Genomic DNA, 14,051 nt, shown 5'->3' on the forward strand with positions numbered 1-14,051 from the left:
CAGCCCTTTTTCGCAGCTGAGATTTGCTTCTCAGAACGAGAATGTGAGTCAAGGATCTTCGGAAAGTGATTATGACGGTGTCCCGACCTTGCGCCTTCCGTAACCCTCATTAGCCCTGCATACATCGAGCATCGAAGAAATCTTCTGTCACCATTTTTGCGGTCATCGATCGTACAAAAGCGGTAGTAGACTGTCCTAATTCCACCGTCACAAATCAAAGAAATGATCATAATTGTTTAAACTAATTTAACTCTTATTATCTATTCGATCATTACATACGATACAACGCTTACAAAATATGATTTCTGAAAAATTTGTAACTCGCGAACTAAAAATTGTGGTGTTAATATTTAGAAGTTTTGCTAAATATTTGCAAAATTTGTATGCTCGCAGTTATATTTAACTCATATTATGCGCAATATAATAGCAAATATGTCTATCGTGTATCGGTGATGGTTGTGAAAATTGTAAGATGAAAATTGTCTAAAGAAAAATTACAATAATAAATGAAATACGATAGTAAGAGAAAATGTTTAAGGATTATCCATTTCAGAAGTAACATGAATTTCCGGTTTGTGCACCGGGATGATCAACGCACGTGGTTACTAAAAATAACTGTCCGATATTTGAGATCAGAAAACATTAAGGTATACTGTATATTTCATTATTCCCCTTTCTTATATACATATTACAGAAATTCAAATGGTTAACAAACCCTATATCTTTGATATTTACCGAGTTTAATTTATTTCAATTGTCATGAAACTGAATTGTCATAAAGGAAATTAAGAACAATTGATATCTGCTGTGCAAAAGATTATTTACCACTATCGCACTTTCGATAACAAAGTAGTACGATAGAATTAATGGTTAATTATTTATATGGCTCGACTTAATATTAGAGCCTGGCTTAGGATCGCTATAAGTGTCATATAACGAAGCTCGCTCGCTTCCACCAAATTCAGTATTTAATGAAGTATAGACGCATCACAAGTTAACGAGGAAGATAGCTTAAACCTAAAAATATTATTCAAGTAATCACGTCTATACCAAACTTTATATTTTTATTTTGTAAAGATATCTAAAATCTTTCATTTGTAACGCACCGATAGATGCTGATCAGATACTCCAATATATTCGAGAGGATTGTCAGTAAATATCTAGCAATTTTGAACGACGAGTCAACGTATGATAAAGCATTCTATGAAGACTGATGAACAACCGATACACTGGAAATACAGCTATTACTTAGACACATAGTAGTATTACAAATATGTTCCTAGAATTTATTTCTCTTATTTCAATGTGCCGAATTATGTCATTGAGATTATGTCCATCATTATATTTTGGGACATTCCCAGATACGCATTACTAACACGTACTATAATATAGTACATAATAAAACCCTGCAGATATATTTATTTTATTTTTGGGAAAAAAATTCATATTTATCGCTTTTCTACTGAGTTACACGAATAATAGAATTAAAATTACTTTTCTGTCTCATTTATTTTATACAATAGATACATAAATTTATTAATTAATCATGATTATAATGTAACATGCATATATTGTAATAATCTTTTATGAAGTATCCATACAAATCGCTATGACTTTGTATACTTGCTCGATAAGAAAGTTACGTACCATTTTTCTTATTCACGACCACACAACACTCCCACCACAACCGCTCGGAGAAATAAGAAAGTACAGACAACCTTGCCTTGACTGGTTTTCATTGTAAGGTAACAGCTTGTCGTAGTATGGTCTAGATCACAAATTTTTATGTTAAAATAATATTAAGATTTAAATTAATCTAAAAAAAACGTATTTTAAGTGTTATCTTATGATCTAAGAAAATGTGGTGGATCTTTTTACTAAATTATGGTGAGTGAAACTTGTCCATATAAGAAGGAAATACGTATTTTTAGCATTTAATATTGTTAATCATCGTTAAATCTTTCTTAAAGCTTTAAAAGATGCGTTTAATGCTGTTAAAAAAATATATAAATGATCACAGTAATAGAATAATCGGAAAATAGACTAATTTATCATTAATTGATGTAAATTAATAAATTATTTGCTTATTTCTCTATAGTTACCATTGGCTTGTCACTGCGTCTTGCCGCATATATTTCTTCTGGCGGTCTTCACGGAGAAATTCGATTCGAAAAAGTCACAGAAACATCCGTAAGAATTCGATTTTCACTTCAAACTACTCTTCAGTATCCAGACCAACAATGGCTTTGGTCAGTTACTCAGTTTCCTGTTGATTACACACGTATAAGCGATAGATGCAGTAGACAACATATTGGAGAGAGGTGTTTTTCTTGTTTGGAAAAATTTGTTTCCCATATATCGCTGTCACACGTTTTATTTAAAAATCACTACTATAAACATGTAGCATTATCGACTTAACGGAACTTGTTGGACCGCTCGATATGCCTGGAAATGAAACAGGATCAGTGGAAATTTCGGACATAAGTTTAACCGGAGAAATGGGTTTATGGGGCAAAGGTCTAATATTCCAAGACACATATTCATCCAGAACCATTTGTGCTTCGATAACGGTAACTTTTAAAATATAAAATGTAAAGTTTGTTTCGAAAATATTGCAATTCTTCGAACGTTCTTAGGTACTAGAAAAGAATGTAGAGAAATTTGCGGAAGCACGTTTTCTCGAAACTATAGCGGGAAGCGTATGGTTTCGATGGCTGGGTGGTCACGGTGGTGATAATATTAGCGATACAATAATTTATGTAAATTTGTATCACGTTAATAACAAAAAATTGCAAGGTACAAAATACACAGAACATTATTGGAAAATTTATGTGACAGACATTTTTGACATCAGTAAAGGTACAACTTTTTTTATAAGATATATCGAATTTGCAAAACACTGATTTACTTTCATTAAATATATTTATTTAATGTTTATCATTCAGACAAATCAAGTTGCAACATTTTACAAACTGTCTTTGATCCTGATAACGCGGGCAATGGCAAAGCGATTGGTGATATCGATGCACGTTTAGGCAAGATAAAAGTAGCTGTAGATCATCGTAACGAATATAAAACCGTATACAAAGATTCAAAGTTGTCTCTACTACCGTCTACTGATTTACTCGGACCACATCGTCAATTATATTTAGTCATATTTCATCCGAAACATGATGATTCCATTTTACATTGCAGTAAGATTAATCATAGAAAACCTATCCTTGCCAAGTAAGTGAAACTTATTATTACGAAAAACTTTTATCCATTTTATTTATACATGCTTATCAAATTCTTTTCCCATATTTTTTAACTATTTAGAACTTTAATTAATTCTCATGGTATCAAAGGAGATGTATCCCTATCTCAAGTGACTCCATTCGATCCAACATGGGTTAACGTATCATTGACACCAATCAATGATTTAGGAACGAGATTACGCTATGCTACTAAGATAAAGTCATACAATATTCATGAACTACCTCCAGATCCAATAAAAGCTTCGAATAACTTTGCCAAAGTATGCGAAACAACTAAGAAAATGTATAATCCAAGTAATATCAATATAAAGGATGTACCACCAGCAGGTAAACAAGTTAAATCGTTACTCTAGCCTAGTTTGTTCGTTCAACAATGCCTAAATAATTATGTAACTCAGGGCTTGGAACTCAAGATCAGTATGCTATTGGTGATCTTTCTGGGAAACTTCAAGGTCGTAAAGAAGGATCGTATCATTATGATATCTTGCCAGGGAGTGCCAAACTTAATGGAATTTATTGGGATACATACCTTCCACTCTCAGGAACACATAGTGTAATTCACAGAAGCCTTGTTCTTCACAAGTACTTATTTACGCTCACTTTTTATAATTACCGCTTTATTTTCATCCTTACTTATTAAAAACGATTACACGTTGCTCCTCAGATATAATGAAACTGATAATAAGAGCATCGTACCATGGATCTGCGGTACCTTGAATCTTTATTTACCAGATAATATTGGACAAATACCAATGGTAACTGCACAAGTAATATACAGATATCCCATTGTTGGGAAAATAATTTTCCGTCAACCTAAAAATGACCCTCAAATGGATACTACCATTATAATAGAAAATTTAGTTCATGCAGATGGTAATGCTTTAAATAATTCAGAATTACACAGGTATAATATTTTTCAAATTTTTTGCAAGAAAAAGCCATTATATATATATATGTCAATACCGTCTAATTTAATATTAAATATTTAGATGGATGGTTCATGATAATCCACCAGGCAAAGATTATTATAACTGGACAGGCAGATGTTTAAGCGCTGGTGAACCTTATAATCCTTACAAGGTACAGCAATTAATAAAATAACACTAATATGCTTGTTTTCTATTTATAATACAATTGCTCTCTCCCAAAATATTACTGTCAAATTTACCAGGTAGAATGGAATTCAAATCCTAGTGAATATTGTTCAATGTCAGAAGCATCATTATGTCGTGTGGGTGACCTAACAAGACATAGTACAGTCGATATTGCTGGCAAAAAGCTTTATGGGACCCTATTAACACGAAGACTCTTCACGGATACAATGTTACCTTTGTCAGGTCCCCATAGTATATTAGGTAAAAGTTTAGTGATATATGATGACCATGGACCTCGTGCAAGAGGAGAAAGACTAGCATGTTCAATGTAATTTCATAGAAGAAACTTCATATGAAATATTTCTAATAAATTTTATTACAAACATGACTAAAATATCAATTGTTCTATATAGAATTAGTGAAACATACCATCGCAAAGCAGTAGCAAGAGACTGGTTTGGAAATGGAGAAATAATTTCGCTAAGAGGAAAATTAGAATTCTTACAACAAAATGAATATGATATCACAAATATAGAACTAAATCTTGATGGTCTAGATGGGAAAATGAGTGGATATCACATACATATGGTAACAGAAATATAATAAAATTTGTTTATATTTTTTATTTATTTTCATGAAATTTTACGTATTTTAGACTCCAATTGAGCAAGATTTAGAATTTCCATGTGAAAGTACATCCCTGTATGGACATTGGAATCCATTTGGTATCAATGTAAGTAACACGCTATCTGCAGGAGAAGGAACAACTGATCAGTATGAAATGGGTGATCTCAGTGGAAAGTTTGGCACTTTAGAAAATAGAAAAAGATATATGAAAACTTTCAATGATACAATACTTCCTTTATTTGGACTAAACAGTATACTAGGTCGAAGTATAGTGATTCACAAAAAACAAAAGAATTTAAGGTATCTATATTAATATTTAAATTGTATGCAGACACAAATATATATATATATATATATATATATATATATCTTCTTTAACAATTCTTTTCTTTGAGATGGGCTTGTTCAACTATAGAAAGGGGATATTCGCCATCTGAGGCTATAGAATTAAGAGCAATTGCATCTTTTCATCATCCACAAGGTTTTGCATATGGCTATATAAGAATGGTATTATAAATTTAAATGATATCAAAATATAAAATATGATTTAACACTAATAATTACAGACACAACTTATTCACCATGATGGTAGTCAAAGCGAAACGGTAATTGAAATAAAATTACGACATCCTGGAAAACACGATCGTAATATTGTGAGTACATAAAATGCTTAATAAAAGCATTCAAAGAGATTTAATATATTTTAAATTATATAAAAATATATTACTGTAGACAAGAAACCACAATTGGGCGATATATGTAAATCCTGTTGGAGTAGATGCAGCTGTTCAAGTAAAGGATACTAGATGTGTAGCTGGTGGATATATATGGAATCCTTACTTTACACAGCTAGCAGATCCTTTAAATGTAATATTAATCAGAACCATATAAAGTTTCTGTCTTAACATGCCATTGTTTACTTTCATAAAAGTAATTTTATTTCACAGGATGATCTGTACAGACAAGAATGTGGTCCTGATTTACCACTTAGATGTTATGTAGGAGATATATCAGGTCGATTGGGTCCTATCGATATAGGACTTCAAAGACAAGTTTTTACAGACTCAAATTTCCCATTAGCAGGAACAGTATCTGCAATGGGAAGATCTATCGTTATTTTCGACAAAAATTTTGGGACTGACAGATTTGCATGTGCTAATATTGAACCTGATAACGACATTGTGAAGTATACAAATATAAGAAAACCACCTCGCTTTGTAGTGTAAGTATACATGCAACATGCTATTTTATCATAAATTTCACGTACAAATGTCTTTACAACTTTTTTACTGTAGGGCACAATTTCTAGAAGATGTAAGAAAAATTATGGGTGTTCCAGATTGGATGTTATCCATAGATACTAGAAAAACGAAGATTTTACATAGTGGTGCATGCATTCAGTTTTTAATGCATTTTATGGGTAATCAAAAAAATATACAATTTGTAGGAATTTCTTGAATATATATAATAATGTTTTATAATTACATATCTAGGTCCAATTGCTAGCACCTTAGAACAAGACTTTAATAGACTTATATCAACTGGACGATTAGACGCACCTAGTTTGTATATTCCAGGATATGTTCCAACAAAACGAAAAGCAACATTAGGTTATCGCCAATGTGGAAATCAAGATCCAAATGATAAAAGTAATAACTCATATTCTATACAAAATAAGCATACAAGTTTATTTTTTAAAATGACAAATTTTACACTGTTTTTAGGATCCAAATTTTCCCTACCAAATATATCTTCATCACAGTATTCAAAACTTATTTTAATTGTTGCTGTGTGTATTATTACTAAATTATTATGATATTAAATTAATAAATTACTATAGTATTAAATTGAGTCTTATAAATTTAAACACCGAAAAGATTGTATATATATAATAAATATTTTATAAAATGAATAATTTATTTACACGATATGCTAACTTTATGAGGAAATACGTAAACTTGAGTCTGCGATGGATATAGAGCACGTCATAGTCATGTCTTATTGGTAGCTTTACATGTAGCGATCGCTGGAAACTGTCTGTCCAACGTATGGTCGTACATGTAACCGCGGTTCAACGAGACGAGGCAGTAGATACTCGACTAGTGACACTCGATTATCACTAGTCCGCAGCCAATAGTTGCAAACGCAGCAATCAAATTTCGCTTACATTTACTGCCTCGTCTCTCGTTTTATTGGATCATGGACATAGGAATATAGGGACGACGGACAAAAGGGAAATTTCCTCCCTGCTACGGACCGTGACGCCAGCGAACAATAACTGGCGCGAGGGACGCGGATGGAACCATTTCCGGGGAATAGAGAACGTTGCAGTAGGGGCCGCATTGGTGATTGATTTACAATTGTCTAAAAATATTTATATTGCACCACGGATAACACTGAACAAGTATAGAGTTTATAATACTCTGCATTTGTTAACATTATATAAAATTATCATAACCACAACATGTATTCTCTGGAAGATGGTAAGAATTTATACTGATGTTAATATGTAAAAATATCGAAATTATCAATATTTGTATTATTTATTCAAAAATATGATATCATTATACCTAAACTAAATTTTATTTTTTACCTCTTTATAGGAAACTGCATTATTTTTCTCATTTCGTAATTTATGTGCTTCAATGTTATATAAATTACAAAATTATTAATCTTAATAACTGCTGAAAATTATGACTAAATATATCTTTTTTTTAGATCAATACGATGATGAAGATGCAGAAGAAATTTCGTCAAAACTTTGGCAAGAAGCCTGTTGGATTGTTATTAATGCCTATTTTGATGAAAAAGGCCTTGTGAGACAACAACTTGACAGCTTTGATGAATTTATTGAAATGTCAGTTCAAAGAATTGTTGAAGACTCACCACAAATTGATTTACAAGCAGAAGCACAACATACTTCGGGCGAAATAGAAAATCCAGTTAGACACTTATTGAAGTTTGAACAAATTTATTTGTCTAAGCCTACACATTGGGAAAAAGATGGAGCTCCATCTCCTATGATGCCTAATGAAGCAAGACTAAGAAATTTGACATATTCTGCACCACTGTATGTAGATATAACTAAAACAATTGTAAAAGATGGAGAAGATCCTATTGAAACTCAACATCAAAAGACATTTATAGGAAAGATTCCAATTATGTTAAGATCAAAATATTGTTTACTTGCTGGCTTATCTGATCGTGATTTAACAGAATTGAATGAATGTCCATTAGATCCTGGAGGCTATTTTATTATTAATGGTTCAGAGAAAGTACTGATTGCACAAGAAAAAATGGCAACAAACACAGTTTATGTCTTTAGTATGAAAGACGGTAAATATGCATATAAATCAGAAATTCGATCTTGTTTGGAACATAGTTCACGTCCTACATCTACATTGTGGATTAATATGATGGCAAAGAGTGGAGCTAGTATTAAAAAATCTGCTATAGGTCAACGTATTATTGCAATTATCCCATACATTAAACAAGAAATTCCTATTATGATTGTATTTCGTGCACTTGGATTTGTAGCTGATCGCGATATTTTAGAACATATCATATATGATTTTGATGATCCTGAAATGATGGAAATGGTAAAACCTTCCTTAGATGAGGCATTTGTAATACAAGAACAAAACGTGGCTCTAAATTTTATTGGTACTAGAGGTGCAAGACCTGGAGTAACTAAAGAAAAGCGTATCAAATATGCTAGAGAAATTTTGCAAAAGGAAATGCTTCCACATGTCGGCATAAGTGATTTTTGTGAAACCAAAAAGGCTTACTTTCTCGGATACATGGTGCACCGTTTATTATCAGCCTCTTTAGGTCGAAGAGAATTAGACGATCGAGATCATTATGGTAATAAAAGATTAGACCTAGCTGGTCCATTATTGGCATTCTTATTTAGAGGACTATTTAAAAATTTAATGAAAGAAGTGCGATTGTATGCACAGAAGTTCATAGATAGGGGAAAAGATTTTAACCTTGAACTTGCCATAAAAACTAAAATTATTACTGATGGCTTGAGATATTCACTTGCTACAGGAAATTGGGGAGATCAAAAAAAGGCTCATCAAGCTAGAGCTGGTGTATCGCAAGTATTGAACAGGTTAACATTTGCATCAACACTATCACATTTAAGAAGAGTGAATTCTCCAATTGGAAGAGATGGAAAATTGGCCAAGCCGCGTCAATTACATAATACATTATGGGGTATGTTATGTCCTGCAGAAACCCCTGAAGGTGCTGCAGTTGGTCTAGTAAAAAATTTGGCATTGATGGCTTACATTAGCGTTGGATCTCAACCTTCACCAATTCTTGAATTCTTAGAGGAATGGTCTATGGAAAATTTAGAAGAAATTGCACCAAGTGCAATAGCTGATGCAACAAAAATATTCGTAAATGGTTGTTGGGTTGGTATTCACAGAGACCCAGATCAGTTAATGGCTACTTTACGTAAATTAAGAAGACAAATGGACATTATTGTATCAGAAGTATCTATGATAAGAGATATTAGAGATCGTGAAATCAGAATATATACAGATGCAGGAAGAATCAGTAGGCCTTTATTAATTGTTGAAGGACAAACCTTATTATTAAAGAAAAGACATATTGACATGTTAAAAGAAAGAGATTACAATAATGATGGCTGGCAAGAATTAGTTGGTAGCGGAGTTGTTGAATATATTGATACTTTAGAAGAGGAAACTGTTATGATTGCAATGTCCCCTGAAGATTTGAGACAAGAAAAGGAATATGCATATTGTACAACATATACACATTGTGAAATTCATCCAGCAATGATTCTGGGAGTGTGTGCCTCTATTATTCCATTCCCTGATCACAATCAAAGTCCAAGAAATACTTATCAAAGTGCTATGGGTAAACAAGCTATGGGAGTATATATTACAAACTTTCATGTTCGAATGGATACTTTGGCACATGTACTATATTATCCTCATAAACCTTTAGTGACTACCAGATCTATGGAATACCTTAGGTTTCGTGAACTTCCAGCTGGAATTAACAGTATAGTTGCTATATTATGTTATACTGGTTATAATCAAGAAGACAGTGTCATTTTAAATGCTAGTGCTGTTGAGAGAGGTTTCTTTAGATCTGTATTCTATAGATCCTATAAGGATTCAGAATCCAAGAGAATTGGTGATCAAGAAGAGCAATTTGAAAAACCTACACGCCAAACTTGTCAAGGGATGCGTAATGCTATTTATGATAAATTAGATGATGATGGAATTATTGCTCCTGGAATTCGCGTATCAGGAGATGATGTAGTTATAGGTAAAACTATTACTCTTCCAGAAGCAGATGATGAGGTATGTAATCATATAGGAATTATAATAATCAAATTTAGTTATATCTCTTCATATCCTTTTAATATTTACAGTTGGATAGTACAACAAAACGTTTTACAAAACGAGATGCATCAACCTTTTTACGTAATAGTGAAACTGGGATAGTAGATCAAGTAATGTTAACTTTGAACAGTGAAGGATATAAATTTTGTAAAATACGCGTACGCAGCGTTCGTATTCCACAAATTGGTGATAAATTTGCTTCTCGGCATGGACAAAAAGGTACCTGTGGAATTCAATACAGACAAGAGGATATGCCATTTTCATGTGAAGGTCTCACGCCAGACATTATAATTAATCCTCATGCTATCCCATCGCGTATGACTATTGGTCACTTAATTGAGTGTATACAGGGGAAGGTGTCTGCTAATAAAGGTATTTATTTGCTTTTATTCTTATCAACATAAGTATTATATAAAATGAATAGTATATTTAATAAATTAATTCCAATATATTTTTTTGTAGGTGAAATTGGCGATGCTACTCCATTTAACGACGCTGTAAATGTACAAAAAATTTCTACACTTTTACAAGAATATGGTTATCAACTGAGAGGAAATGAAGTCATGTATAATGGTCATACCGGCCGCAAGATAAATGCTCAAGTCTTTTTAGGGCCAACTTATTATCAACGTTTAAAACATATGGTGGATGATAAAATTCATAGTAGAGCTCGGGGACCTGTACAAATTTTAGTTAGACAGCCTATGGAAGGAAGAGCAAGGTAAATTATACATACTTCTTTTGTTCTTCATATTTATTTATTCATATTAATATTCATATGTTGATATGTAATGTTCAGAGATGGAGGTTTACGATTTGGTGAAATGGAACGTGATTGTCAAATTTCCCATGGAGCTGCACAATTTCTAAGAGAACGTTTATTCGAAGTATCAGATCCATATCGGATACATATATGTAACTTTTGTGGTTTAATCGCAATAGCCAATTTGAGGAATAATACATTTGAATGCAAAGGATGTAAAAACAAAACACAAATTTCTCAAATTAGGCTACCATATGCGGCGAAATTACTTTTCCAAGAACTTATGGCTATGAATATTGCTCCCCGATTAATGGTTGCATAAATATTGACATACCTAATGTTTCCATGGTATTAGACAATAGGAGTGTGCGAAATCTCAAAATACCACTTCGGAATGGGTCGGGGAAATTCAGGCTGACTCGGGCAAATCGACAATTTGAAATCGAATCGGATTGGCAGTAAACAGACGTTTCTGTCTTCGCTTAATAGTTTGATCATCAATTCTCGAACTGATCATACCTGAATTTTTCTAACCCATCCTGAAGTTTTAGTTGCCGAATCTTGCACACCCCTATTAGCCATACACTTTAACATTATAATCAAGGTATAATAATATACGACATACTTAATTTCAAACTATTTCTAATAAATATCAAACGTATCTTTTACTGTCAGTAATTTTATATACTTTACTAGAATATATAGGATTATGTAATTATTGATTTCCTAATATAATATTATGTTTAAGGTATCAATATGTTAATAAAAACTTTAGTAAGTAAAATTAATATTCCTTATATCACATATCACAATGAATCGTAAAAGATATGATTTAGCCATTATATTGTTTTACTGCTTACTTTTTCTGCCCATTTACTCCAATATAGTTATATTATTGTTGTTATTATTATTATTATTATTATTATTATTATTATTATTATTATTATTACTACTACTACTATTAATATTATTAGTATTATTATTACTATTAATATTATTATTATTATTATTACTATTACTATTATTATTATTATTATTATTATTCCTTGCTGTTACTAGGTAAAATATCTTATGTAACGAAGATAACTTTAAAAATATAATCATGTATTAAAATATTAGTTTTATATTTAAATTGACTGTATAAGACATACATCTAAAATACAAAATCGTGCTCTGCATACTGGACAAGTACATTTAGAAGATAACCATGTTTCAGGTGCATTTTCATCTTGTCTTGATGCAAACCTATAATAAATATTTTTAATAATATACCTACATTAAATAAATGTATATATCACATACTAACCATTTTGCCATACATTCTATGCACCACATTGGACGACAGTAACATACCATGCAGTCTTCAGGATTTCCACTTCCTATACCACTACTACATTGTTTATGTAATTTTACATTTGATAAAGCTTGCATACATCCTATACATTGACTTAATTCCTTCAAACATTTTTATATTATAATTAGATTTTATTTATTGAAATAAAATATTAAATTTGTGAAAAAGTAAATAAAATACCTCTGCATATCCATAATGTGGATTTTCTTGTACATGTTCTTTAAAATTATCAATGAATTTATCAAGTAAAGTTTTATGAAATTTAATGTTTTGTAATATAGTGATGGGACGAGAGACTTTGTCTTGCAGATTTTTAAAATCAAATACATTTAATCGTATGTCAAAAGGCTGTGATCCTGTTCTAGTAGGTTTTACCTACACATCAATGGAATTTCAATTAATGAGAGGTAAAGTCCTAATAAAAAATCAAAAATTCCTAGGGTAAAGACTAATTTAGAATAACAAAATATACCTCAATATTAATAAACTGAACTTCTCCTCTTGTCACAGGTGACATTTCATGAGTGTCACTTCTGTTAACTATTAAAGCTGTATCACTCTGATGGGCAACCATTACTGTATAAGGTAGAACTTTAATTATCCAATTATCAGTAGCTATTACACATGTTATACTATTTGTAGTAAGTATTATCTTATCTATTCTAAAATAAAATATTAATGATTGAATTATCTTCAGGAGTAATATATTACAAGAATAATCTTCTCAGTTTAATATATAACCTTTGATATTCTACATTAATATCAGAAGCTACTGTAGTCCATGGTATACTGTTATTATTGTTATTGCTGTTACAGTAAACTGCAAGATTTTTCGCTATAGGATGCTTGCTCCAATTATTCATCGACCATATTAAAATTTTAGATAAAGTATATAGTGGTATCAATATAGAACAAGTAACATAAATTGACCATAAATTGACATGACTTAATAATACATTGACAGCGTCTATGTGTCCAAACAGAATTAAACCAAACGCATAACCTAATTAAAAGAAAAACTTATTTTAACAAGCAGTACAACATTTAGAATAAGAGAAAAATAAGTATATTTACCAAACGGGAGCATAGAATATATAAGTAACGTAATGACACTTTTTCTTATGTGATATTGCACAAAAAATTCATTTTCACTGCCTAACAAATTCGAAAATATATCTTTTATGGTTAGGCCGGCTGACACAAATTCTGTAGGTGGATATATGATACATCCTGACATTAAAATATAAAACAAAGTATAAAACAAAAAGGCAGACATTTTTTACAAAATATGTTTCCAATTGTATATTTTCACCTTTTTGCTTGATGTTTACAGACTTTTACATATATATATATATTTGATATTTAATGATTAAATACTTTACTTCATCAACAATATTTAAAGAGCAATTACAGGTTAGATTCAACTATTATGACGAATCCTTATGAAAATTGTTATTTTTCAAAACAACTTAAATCTTTATTACTGTGTGTAACATTACTGTGATATTTTACACATCTACCTTATAATTTACATCTCAAAAGTGATCTTTTAAAGCTGTATTATAACAAATAAAA

The 14,051-nt window shown here is 31.2% G+C and overlaps 3 protein-coding genes and 1 long non-coding RNA gene across 5 annotated transcripts; 2 read left to right on the forward strand and 2 right to left on the reverse strand.

Moving 5' to 3' along the window:
• Nucleotides 1-1,647: 1,647 nt before the first annotated feature.
• Nucleotides 1,648-3,921, reverse strand: LOC105681736. Its single transcript, XR_004462820.1, has 3 exons — nt 3,787-3,921; nt 2,103-2,445; nt 1,648-1,768 (listed from the first exon to the last, which is right to left on the reverse strand). It is a non-coding gene; the product is annotated as an uncharacterized LOC105681736 (long non-coding RNA).
• LOC100742765 lies at nt 1,750-7,291 on the forward strand. Of its 2 annotated transcripts, XM_012392896.3 has the most exons (19): nt 1,750-1,887; nt 2,099-2,321; nt 2,405-2,570; nt 2,637-2,859; nt 2,946-3,228; nt 3,319-3,584; nt 3,656-3,839; nt 3,922-4,161; nt 4,247-4,337; nt 4,429-4,679; nt 4,765-4,939; nt 5,007-5,278; nt 5,374-5,485; nt 5,545-5,631; nt 5,711-5,845; nt 5,926-6,200; nt 6,274-6,398; nt 6,472-6,627; nt 6,703-6,820. In XM_012392896.3, the coding sequence occupies exons 1-19, from the start codon at nt 1,860-1,862 to the stop codon at nt 6,792-6,794; spliced, it is 3,384 nt and encodes a 1,127-aa protein (XP_012248319.1). In that variant the 5' UTR covers nt 1,750-1,859; the 3' UTR covers nt 6,795-6,820. The 2 variants fall into 2 exon arrangements, with proteins under 2 accessions (XP_012248319.1, XP_012248318.1); XM_012392895.3 differs by having other exon boundaries at nt 6,472-7,291.
• Nucleotides 7,242-11,790, forward strand: LOC100750174 (DNA-directed RNA polymerase II subunit RPB2). Its single transcript, XM_003494221.4, has 5 exons — nt 7,242-7,461; nt 7,697-10,317; nt 10,389-10,731; nt 10,822-11,080; nt 11,159-11,790. The coding sequence occupies exons 1-5, from the start codon at nt 7,443-7,445 to the stop codon at nt 11,442-11,444; spliced, it is 3,528 nt and encodes a 1,175-aa protein (XP_003494269.1). The 5' UTR covers nt 7,242-7,442; the 3' UTR covers nt 11,445-11,790.
• A 429-nt stretch (nt 11,791-12,219) lies between these two features.
• On the reverse strand, nt 12,220-13,929 carry LOC100740073 (E3 ubiquitin-protein ligase TM129). The gene is made up of 6 exons (XM_003494222.4): nt 13,551-13,929; nt 13,218-13,479; nt 12,949-13,138; nt 12,657-12,851; nt 12,429-12,577; nt 12,220-12,367 (listed from the first exon to the last, which is right to left on the reverse strand). Exons 1-6 carry the CDS (start codon nt 13,750-13,752, stop codon nt 12,250-12,252), a joined length of 1,116 nt encoding a protein of 371 aa, XP_003494270.1. The 5' UTR covers nt 13,753-13,929; the 3' UTR covers nt 12,220-12,249.
• Nucleotides 13,930-14,051: the final 122 nt, after the last annotated feature.

This window comes from Bombus impatiens, unplaced genomic scaffold (assembly GCF_000188095.3).
Source record: "Bombus impatiens unplaced genomic scaffold, BIMP_2.2 scf_1879, whole genome shotgun sequence".
NCBI lineage: Eukaryota > Metazoa > Arthropoda > Insecta > Hymenoptera > Apidae > Bombus > Bombus impatiens.